This window comes from Egretta garzetta, unplaced genomic scaffold, assembly GCF_000687185.1.
Source record: "Egretta garzetta isolate BGI_Z169 unplaced genomic scaffold, ASM68718v1 scaffold213, whole genome shotgun sequence".
NCBI classification, from domain to species: domain Eukaryota; kingdom Metazoa; phylum Chordata; class Aves; order Pelecaniformes; family Ardeidae; genus Egretta; species Egretta garzetta.
Window position 1 is genome coordinate 1,437,509 of NW_009259242.1, and position 11,364 is coordinate 1,448,872.

The window sequence follows — 11,364 nt, forward strand, 5'->3', positions numbered from 1 at the left end:
GCACGGACTTAACTGTACCTTTTCACCATTTTTTTCTGTACAGCAAATTGATGAGATCTGGAGAGAAATGAGATGGATCACAGAAGCACTGCAGTATGCAAGATACAAGCAGCCAGCAGCTGGCCTACCCATAAAGAAGCTCGTCGATCTTTCAGAAGAACACTCACAAAAGAAAATCAGTTCAACCTCTTCACACCTAGATTGTCTTCCTTCACCTCCCCCTTCACCTGAGGCTAGAATCCAGAGGAGAAAAGCTGTGAGTGGTAAGAGAATTTTTCTTTGTTCATCAAGCAAAATCTTTGAGCTCACTTTTAATTGTAACAGTTCTTATATATCTTTTTATAACAGTACATTTTTTCCCATACCTTCCAAGGTAATCTAAGAATCATTTTGCCAATTATTTGCCACTCAATACGCTGAGATTCTTCTACAATCTTTACAATAATTTTTTAGTTTCAACTACTCAGAATAATCACTCATCATCAGCCAACTTTGTCACCTCACTGTCCCAGATCATTTAATGAACAGGTTGGAAGAGACAAGTGCTATCACTGACTCCTCCATGATGTCCAGAATTAGTAAAATCCATCCACAGTGAAAGCTGACTACTTCATTTGTTATCTACACCAACAATCTACTATTAATATATGGAGGGAACGTTCCCTTTATCTCAATTACAGCTTCGTTTCTTCAGATCCTGTGGTAAAGAACCTTGTCAAAAGCTCTTCAGAAATCTAAGGATGCCTGTGTATTAATTGTGCACGTGTTCAGAGTTGTATTAGACTGGTGAGAAATTAAATACTAAGCAAAAGCTATTGACCCTTTCTCATCACTCATGTATCTATCTATTCTTCACCACAGTTTCCAGTAAGTTGTCCAGCATCTAAGTCAGATTTTTCCATAGTCTCCATTTGTCACCTGTTTCTCTGATATTACAGCCATTTTCTTTCCATGCTTTGACTGTTCCTCTGCTTTGCAGCAATTCTCTTATGCTCCTCTTGCTTTGTTTTGATAGAGCAAATTTTAGTGCCAATAGTCCAGTGTGATTTAACAGTCGTTTTCACATACCTCAGTGTTCTCAGTGTTATAGACAAGCACTTTAAAACACAGAATTACACAAGTAAGTACCCACCTCATTGACCATTATTGCTTCTCTGAACAGCTGGAAAATTAAACTGATGAAAGCAACAGATCACAGCAAATACAGATGAAGCAAATTAAACAGTAACACCTAATTTACTAACAGAATAAGGACTTTAGAGAAAAATGTAAACCATCATTCTGCTGAGCTGTTTTTAAGCAACGAGTAAATGAAACAGTAGAAACAAAAGCAACAGATGCTGTGTCAAACAACTGTCACGACCATTTTGGTAATAATAATTTGTTTTTTCAAACTGGCAGTTTTATACAGTTAAGAAAAATGAATAAATCTACTCTGATTAGATTAGGTTAAAAGAAAAGAAACCCAAAGATGATGGTGCTTTGATTCGCTCCATTACACAGTGGCATTTTTTCTCAGCATCTCTCCCTAAGCTAATTTTTTCCCTATATTACAGTCCATGAAGGCAGAATAATCCTTAGCTCTGGCACCATGTAACCTAGAGCATTATCTTGTCCTGCATGGGCTTGATTCATTATTGCTGTGCTATGTGGTAATTTACACTAGGTCAAAGTGAACAGTCAGCACTGCATAAAATCTGCATTTTTTTCCTTGCATCTAATACAAACTACCCAGGGCAGTGTAGCATCAATCCATTCTATCACAGATGCCACTATTTATTATGTTATTGATCCTTCTGTAGCCAAAAGACAGCAGTGATTTCAGTGCCAGTGTGAGTTTTGGGCAACAAATTCACTTTTGAATTAAGTGTGTCTGCTTTGTATTTGAACACACATAATGCACCTGATGGTTCATCTACCTCCATGTCTTGCCTCAAGCCTCTTACACACACATACAGTTACACCTTACTCACAGAGATATAAATCTGGAGTAACTCAACTGCCATCTTTAGTAGAAGCAGAACCTGGATTAGAGTTTCCCTCTCTCCCAAATCTCCACCTCTATGAAATTTGGTGACAAGATAAAAGAAAACAGATCTTTTCAGAACTTAGTCCCAATTAAAATTCAAATTGTTCCCTATACTTAATATAATAAATGAATCCTTTTTGGTTTTCCTAATTCTACCACCACCTCTCTAACACATCTGTAAATCCACCCTGACTACTGTCTTTGCTGTCACCTAGGCCCATGGACAATTCCACAGAGGAAACACACATACATTTTCAGTACTGTAGATTTGATTCTAAATTAAGAAAAAAAATGCATAACTGACAGTTAAGTGATTTCTCCCCCGTGCTTGTCTTCTTAGTGTTAATCAGTTCTCTTTGCAGATTCCCAGCCCTGCTCAGATGAAGAAGGCTGCTCTGAAGTATTCCTTCCAACAGACAGTGACTATGACTCCAGTGATGCATTAAGCCCCAGAGAATTAGACCTGATTTACTCCTCCTCACATGACATATCCCAGCAGGCAGGCAGTGGCCTCGGTGGCAGTGCACCTGACGTTCTCCAAGTCCATGACATGAAGCCTTGCCTAACATTGAAAGAAGGCCTGACAGAGCGTAGTGCCTTTGATACTAATGCTGAATGTTGCACAGAGTATATGAGCAATCTAACAATGTCGGGGCTTACATCGAAAAGCATGGACAAGTCCTCTAGTTCCAAGCAGCCACTGAGCTTTTTAGGAAAAAAAAAGCTAGGGAAACATCAACATTACAGCTACTTCAGCCGGCATCATCGTTGGCTGCGTGTACACAGTGAGACACAGTCTGGCTCTCTGTCTGAAGGCGTGTATACTCAGCATCTCATGAGATCTTCAGATTTGTCTCAGGAACCTACCTCCAGTGAGCAGTTAAAGATTCCCATCGATGGGTCTCGGAGCACTTTCTTACCTCACGCATCCAGCCTTCCAGAAGATGGGAAAGGCAAATATGAGGAATCAAGGCAGAATGTCCATAGGATACTTGTGGAGCCTTATAAAACAACATTTCTGGGTGAAGAGGGCAAGTCCTGGGCAACAAGCACACAATCTGTAGAACATAGGGATGTGCACAATGCTATGCAACAGATAATGGGTCCAGATGACCAGGCGGGCTCTGCTGTCTCAGAAGTCTTCAGCAGCACACTTTAACCCCAGACTTCTGCATTGCTTCCCATCACTCCACAATGAGATAGTGAGCATTATGCATCCAGGGCCATACTTTCAAAACTACTTGTAAAAATCCAGCTCCTGAAATGGCATCTTGTGCCACTCAAAAGAATGCTAATCTTTTGACTTCATCACCAGATTTCTGGTCTTACAGGGGTATCTGTCATCATGCAAGCATTATTATTGGCATCTGCAGTTTTGCAGGTAGAGTCATCATGGTCACCACATAACAGAACAATCTGCGGCTGCAAATCTAGTAATCAGGTTTTTGCAGTTCTCTTGATTTCCTTGTATCTCTGAGCATGCAAAATTTTAAGCATGACTGGGTCTGCCTGCAAGTTAGCAGAAACTCCAACATCCTTGGTGTCCTCCTGTTAGGACTGTGTCCTGAACTTCTATTAACCTGTTTTCCACCATTTCCTATAAATTTTTCTACTTCTCAGCCTTCTTGAATGGATTTAGGTTGCATGTAACTAAAGTGCTAACTGGTCTAGCAACACGGTTAACCCAGAGTCTCTGACCACTTACAGAGAAATGAAAATTCTTTCAATGTCTAGAAAATGCAGTCAACACCATCTCTGAATGCTGTCAGAGCCGGACGTAATTATCACAATGGTTTTTTTTCAGGAGCTTAGATTTCAAGTTATGTAAGTATCGAGTTATTTTAAAAGCTTAGGAGGTGAACCTTTGAGGCCAAGAGCAGGCAGAATGAGGCCAAGTTCTGAAGGAATAATATGAAGGGTCTAAGTGAGATTGAAGCAAAGCTTGGTCTTTTCTTCTGCCCACCACACAAGAGTGCATTTCTTTATGATGGAGGCACTCCCAAACACCCATTAGAAAGAAATGCCCCTACTTTTGTTCCTGAATATTCACTGTAAACTTCAGGGGCATGTCTGAAATGGAGATATTCTGGCAATTCAGATTAGGGAAATTTGGAGCACGGTTTGAATCTAAGATTTTTTTATTTGGGCCACCAATAAATATTAATATTAGAAGGAGGGCGGGAGGTGCTTTAGCATGCTGTCTTTGTCTAACGGCAGATCACAGTGAGTCATGATTTTGTCCTTTGCAACCAGAATAAGACTTACAGTACTTCAGAAGATGATCTCAAAAATGAAATCTATATTAATGAGAAGCATAACATTTGAGTCACTAAGAAATGAACTAATGTGGAGAGAAAACCCAGCTGTTGCACAAGCTTTAATTTTTCTTAAACAGTTCTTGAAGTTTAATTTTATAGGCCACATTCCTGCTGGTTAAATTCCCTCACTCCATGTTTGCGCAGCCTTCTACCTTTCAATTTTTCAGCCTCCAGGTGGATACAGTCTAAGGCCTCCAATAAAGATATTTGAGTTAAATAGTTGAGTTTACAAGTCCTTGAGGTAAAGGTAAGGATTTGGGCCCATGATCTGTGGTCCTTATTAAAATAGCACTTCCATAACCCCAGTGCTATTAAAATCCCTGTGAACTCAATCCATAAATTCAAAAATAAATGTTATTCACTATTTTATGCTTGGTCAGTGTGTGGAAGCCAAGAAGAGCCTTTGCAGTGATATAAGGGCAAAAAATTTCTATAAGGGATTTACATTTGTAACTTCTCTTTTGGGGAGAGGGAAGTTAACTTTTTGCACCAAAAATATTCATTCATTACCTGATCCAAAGCTCAATGAGGATGGAAAGATTTCCATTCACTTCCACAGGCTTTGCATGAGACCCATACTGAAAATTCCTGTGGGTGAGAAGATGCAGGGGGGAGCAGAAGTGTCAGTGCCAATTTGCAGCTAGAAGGACATACATTGTGTGTTTTATGCCACATGGAACTGCACGGGGAAAACCTGACTCACACACCATAGAACCAAACAGTGATGTTTTACTGTCATTGAAGGCAGTACAGCTTGTCACATTAGATTATGTTCATTAGCAGAAGGCTTTTTACCAGGGAGAGCCAAAACAACGTAATGCTCGTATTCAGAAGTCAAAATAATTTACATTGTTTTCTAGTATACAGCACCTAGCCCAGGCTCCCCTAATCTGTTTAGTCACTAAGTAAAACTACCATAAACCTGTCTATTAAATAATAAAAATAACGATATGCTGAGGCCATATGTTTTTGCAGGAAGTGACGAGATACAAGAAGATGTTCCTAAATTAAACCCACCTTGCTTTGCTTTGGCTCTCCAGGAACAGCGAGGGCAAGAAGTAGCAAAATCTACAACAGAACAGGTACACACTGCTGGTTAGATAAGGATGTAAAAATCTCCGTTACCTACTCCTGCTGCTGGACTTTTCCAGAAGTAGTCATGTATCTAATAAAGAGATGGATTCTTTACTGGTAGAAAGGGCTTGACTTCTCGTAATCTTCTGTGCTAAAATGGAATTTGACTCTGGGAGTGCAAATGCCAGCCACAGTCTACCCCATCTGATTTTTACAGGGAAGTAGGGTTTGCTTGATGTCCAAAGGGCATACTTCCCTGATCCTATTACCTCCAGACTGAGGTTCTTCCACATACTTTAATACTGATTTTTTTTTTCAGTAGTTCTGACTTTAAATACTTCTGGTTATAAAGCACTGAGTTATCTTTTGGTAGAAATGTGTGTTCTTTGTTCAAAATTGCTATCCCTGCCTATTCAATGGGTGACTGAGTAAAGCAGCTCCTTAAAAAAATAGTAATGAACACACAGAGATAAATAAGCAGTAGAAAGTGGTGCCTTTCAAGTACTGTCATAATACTAGTCATAATACTTCTGCGGTTCTCTTAGGAAGAGCACTCAAACATTTCACAAGCAACTACAGCAATTCAGAAGAATCCTGCAAAATACAGCACTGTTATCCCCACTCCATAAAGGCACGAGTGACTCTTCTGAGTAGAGCTTAGAGTAAAGGCTCACAGTCAAGAATCAAATTAAAATTAGGAACTCAGACCTTTGCTTGAATTACTAGGAACCCTTTCTCCAGGTTGAGCTAGTGTCCCTCCAAGGATTCTTGTACAGAAATGGGAAACACTGTGGCTCAGAGCCCACAGCATACTACAACTTCATTAGCCAGCAGGCAGCTCGTTCAAAGGAGTCTGTACCCACTTTGTATCAGCTGAAGCTCTGCTCTGAAATCGGTACTCCGGCTTTGCAAACTTCTGGGTATCTCTCTCTCTTACTCATATATCTTGCCACAGAACCTTTGTCCTGCATTTTTGGGGGAGTACATTTTCACCTGGGCTGAACCCAGTCCTTCCTGTTTCTAGGCATGACTTGGGCTGGCTAGAAAAGAATATAGTACTTTAATATTATGACTCCACAAAAAAAAGGGGGGGAGGACGGGGGGGGACGACAGGACACCATAACTCTATGATCTAAAACTTTCCTGTTTCTGCTGGTAGGAAGTGAGATATAGGTGAACTCCAAGGTTTACACTCAAAATTCCTTGCATCTGCAAGAAGGCTGTCTGCCCATGGACAGTTTGCCTCAAGAAACCTGTGGCTCAAGCATTTATTTCCCATCCTTGTATTAATTTTTTTCTTTGCCTTTAGATATTGAATAACAATTGGATTTTCTATACAGTAAGAGCACACACAGAGAAATCTATGTAAATTAATATTTTTAAATATAGACATTAAAGGGGGAGGGGGAAGATGGAATATTTTACCCTGAACATTTTTGTTTAGAGTGTTTAGGAAAGAGATGGTGCATCTTTAAATTCTATATGGTATAAAGAAATGCATTAAGTTGCTGGTCAACTCTTTTAAGGTGTTTAAATGCATGGCTCATGACTGTTATGTAAAACTTCAATACAGCCTTACAACAAGGGTATAGTGTATTTGAAAATATGGTATACAGCTTGGAAACTTACTCTGAGTTTCTCTGAGGTGTTGAACTTTGCCATCAGCAAAAAGTATATTTAGTAAAGAGGCCTTGAATTTTCAGACAACGGAGATTTCATCAGGTTGGGTCTCTGATTTTTCCACTCCAGAAAAATATTAAATAGCTAGAATACTTTATTTGTAAGTATAATTTATCTTTTGATTCCATGAAGTAGAATTCATAAGGCTAAATCATGCCCAGAAGTGAGAAGCAGAGCTGTTGGCCCAGTATATTCTTTGCAAAAATGAAGGGCAATGTTCCCCAGGGTGGGCTGAGAGCTGTACCCTGGAAGCGTGCTTTGGCCAGTGGCTCTCCTCCTCTGTGCAGGCCCCAGCTACAGCCCTCTCTTCTGCCCAGTCAGCACTGGCAAAGTCACTAGGAGTGATTTTGTGGATTTGACAGGGCTTTGGAGCAGGCCCCATGTATTGCTGCAAGCGGTGCAGACCCTACTAGCTCAGAGATCACCCCGCCTCCGTACTGCCATCTATGAGCTCCGACCCAGCAAGCTGTCCCTCATACTGGGCTCTTGGGGTGAAACAAGAGCCACGCTAGAATGCCTTCCTCAGCCTTCTCGTACCACAGCATCTTGGGCAAGATTTAGCCTTTAAACCAGTCATCCTGTAATAGGGTAATGTGTCACTAAGCATGTCTGTCACTAGGCTACAGAAAACCTCCTATTTTGCCGGTCAAATAATACGAATAGATTTTTCATGTTTATTGTTATTTTCATTTTTTCTCTTGGAAAAGCTGTGTGAAATTGATCTAACATTGGAGAAAGTGATTGGTGTAGCACTAATCTACCTTATTACTGTGAACTGTAGTAATTTATTAAGCAGATTTTAAGCTAAACGCACAGACTTCTCGTGTTTTACTTTATACAAAGGTCAGTTTGAGCCCAATCCTGCTGCCTTGGGACCTCATTCCAGGTTCTTTTGCACCAGTGTAAATGAAGAGTAGTTCCACTGAAGCTGAGTCAGGTATCACCGTGTATAAATCAGCATACCTCCGCTCGCTCGTAAGGCTGGCTCAAACCAGCTGAGGATCTGGATTAGTAGAGTCATCCTGAAAACCACACATTTATGCTCCTGTGAAAAACGCTACGTGTAAGGAAGACAAAAGGGGGTTTATCTCATGGAATATTCCCCTAGAGGTCATGGGGACCATTGTCAGAGCTGGGCTCAGAGAGCGAGCCCACCATGCTGCTGTGTTACCGGGGGGAAATACAGGCTGCGTAATGTATTGCTACATTTTAGAACAGGGACCAAATTTCTCTCCCATATTATGCAAATGAATCCCCTACTGAATGCAATGGCAGTTCCAGTTATTTCGCTGATAAAAATGAAGACTGTTTAGGGTTATTGGGGACTTGGGGGAGGGGAAGAGGGGTTGTTTGTTTTTTTCCCCTCAGAGAAAAAGTAATTTAAGTGAAATGTGCAAGGCAGTGTTTAATTGCTTCCTGCCTTGTTTGTACATAGCAATTTGGCTGTTTATTGGTTGTCTTTGTTCAGATTTTTATTGTAACTTGTTGCTATATATGCAACCAAGCGTATGTTAAAGTTTAAACTTTGGTACGTAATAATGCACAATTTTATGTGCTTTAAAACTTTGTAAATATATAGATGAACAATGTATGCTGTGCTAACTGTGATCTTGGGACTTGACACAACAATATTTTCATGCATATGTACCTGAAAATGGTTTGAAAATAGCAAAATATATATTGAGGATGGCCATGAGCCAAGAGTAAATGAGTGCCGTATGACTCATGCTTCTTTAATAATTCCTGAAAGAGGCATGTATAGTACATAAAATAGACAATAAAAATAATTTTCAAGACTACAAATATTTTTTATAACTTCAGATATTAAATACTATTTTGGAAAAAAGATTGGTTGGTAAAAGAAATCTTAGGTTTATTCAAGTGAATCATTGTCATAAAAATGTTCTTAACATAGATTTTTTTGTTTGATCTAATATCATAGAAACCTAGCTCTTTTAAGATTTGGAAGACTTGAAGTGCTCTTGCATTCTTACAACTCCTGTGATCTTCTAAAATTATGCCCTTCAAGTCTTCTCCCTCATTAACAAAAACATGCTAGTGTGTACATTCCCAGAATCCTAAACACCATGTGTACCTGTGTATAATGACTTCACACTGTAATTTTTTGAAATATGTTCTATCTGACCATCATCAGGTACCCATGTATGTAAGCTTTCCAATCCATGGAAATCTGAATGTAGTTTGTGTTTTTCTCTGAATTCTTTTATTTTTATGGACAGTGACTTTTTTCTAAGGCCAGGCTTTCAAATATGGTCTCCAAATTTCTTTTTGGTCTACATATTCAGGAACCTAAATGAAATAGGCATGGCTTCCAGAGTTAGTGGGCAAAAATAACCTCCCATCAAACTCAACAGAAATTGAAACGTAATTTACGTAAATGTGAATGCCTTAATACAGAAGTGATATCTGGGCAGTCAGATTTGAAGTGGCACCTTCTAACCTGTGTGTTACAACTGCAGAAGTTGCTGGCATGCAAGCATCTTTGCATCAAAGCAGTGAACAGCACGAAGATCTCGCAGGCTGACGGACTGAGCCCTCTTTCTCCAGGCCTGGGGGCTGTCGTGCAGGCTCTGCAGCTTTCAGCTGTGCATGTACAATGACAGCCAGGCAGAATCCACTGTGCATTTCTGGTGTGAATCCGTGCTTTCAAGCCACGTTGTAAACGTGCTGTATTGTGGGTATGTATAATCTGCTTGTAGTCGAGAAACAGCCCAGATCATTCCCTACTGAGGGAATTACCTTATAAACGTGAAATACGCTCTTCTGATGCGATTCCTCTGTTTTTCACATGTTCTTGTACACACAAAAGAAAAGCATGGGAACATTTCTAACGTAGTATAAAGTTGGGTTACTGTATTTGCGCAAGAGAAGTAAGAACAACTCCATTTTGAATGCTGAAGTGAAACTGGAAGGATTCTGCTTTGGGTCACTGTTTACCTTGTTTCAAAGAGGGACAGGTTGCTATTTCATAATTTTAACTACCATACTGGCTGAGCCTCTCAACATTTCATGTGCTGTTCTCCCTTTTGTGCAGATAATGCCATCGTTGGAATAAGTGACATGCCCAAGGTCACACAGAGAGCTTGTGACAGAGCAGGGACACAATTTTCTGGTTAGCATCCTTACAACATCATCACTTATCCATAGCTTGTGCACAAGTATATATGGTAATGTAAATGTTGACAAATGTCTGTATTTCAGCCATGACATGCCAACTCGTTGCAAGCTTCAGAATAACAGCATCTTACTGGAGTATCCATGGATATTTTCACACATGGAAAATATTTTAACCAAAACACAGCCAAAGTGGAGTTAAGCAGCAGAGCAAAATAACTCTTAAAATGCAAGATAAAACGTGACTGTCAGTCATTTCTGCTTCCTTGATTTTTAATTTCAGAACATTAAGATTGTTACCACATTTAGTAAGTAAGTAAAAGAAAAATAAAAAAAACAAATGCAAGTAATTAGTCATGTACAGTAACCTAAGAAATTAACTAGAAAAACCACCACAAAACAGAAGGATTTTTGTGTGCATGTACTTAAATTACTCCGGTGCATTTTTGCATGTACCATGCGTTTTTTAGGGCCTGGTTGTTCGTATGTTTTGCTTGCCCCGAGCTGAGATCTCTTCTTTGTACAAGAAGATAAGTAGGGGAACAGTGCAATTCTTACAGACCTTTATAACAAGTCTGCCATGGTTTCTTGAAGGACAGTGCTGTTTTATAATTGCCTCTGTGTTCTATGCTGTTTTACTGAAATGCTTTTAAACCGACCGGAAAGAAGTTAACAAACTCTTATAGGCATGTTTTTGACTCATTCTTCTGACAGCAAAAGATAACCATTTCGCTATTCCATTCGAATGTGTTAACTTATATAAACTGTCATCTCTCTGAGCAAACTATTAACTTATTTTTTAAGTCTGTCTTTAAATAAAAGCTTTGGGTTTGATCGGGGTTTTTTGTTTGTTTTGCAAACAGACAACAAAACTTTATTAATAAGCTTTGCTGCTTTCTTCCCCAGACTGCTGATACGGGCTTTTTTTTTACTGAATCGATGTGATCTTTTCCAAATTAAAATTAAATTATTTTAAAATTTCAACTAAAATTCATCTTTCAGGTGGAAAAAAGGCAATGCCAAAATGTTTTGTCCAGCACTGTTTGTAATCACTTTCTGAAAATCCTGAAGCAAAACATTTCAAGTGTGGATGCCTTCATTAAGTGGTGATAAAAAAATCCCTAATAG

At 39.4% G+C, this 11,364-nt stretch overlaps 1 protein-coding gene across 1 annotated transcript in view; it reads left to right on the forward strand.

Annotated features, from left to right (window-relative positions):
• Positions 1-3,188, forward strand: part of ANKFN1 (ankyrin repeat and fibronectin type III domain containing 1) — a 68,046-nt gene extending 64,858 nt beyond the window's left edge. Inside the window, exons 16-17 of the mRNA XM_035891634.1 lie at positions 44-263; positions 2,392-3,188. Of these exons, the coding sequence (XP_035747527.1) occupies positions 44-263; positions 2,392-3,188 (1,017 nt within the window). The remainder of the gene's footprint in view (positions 1-43; positions 264-2,391) is intronic.
• Positions 3,189-11,364: the final 8,176 nt, after the last annotated feature.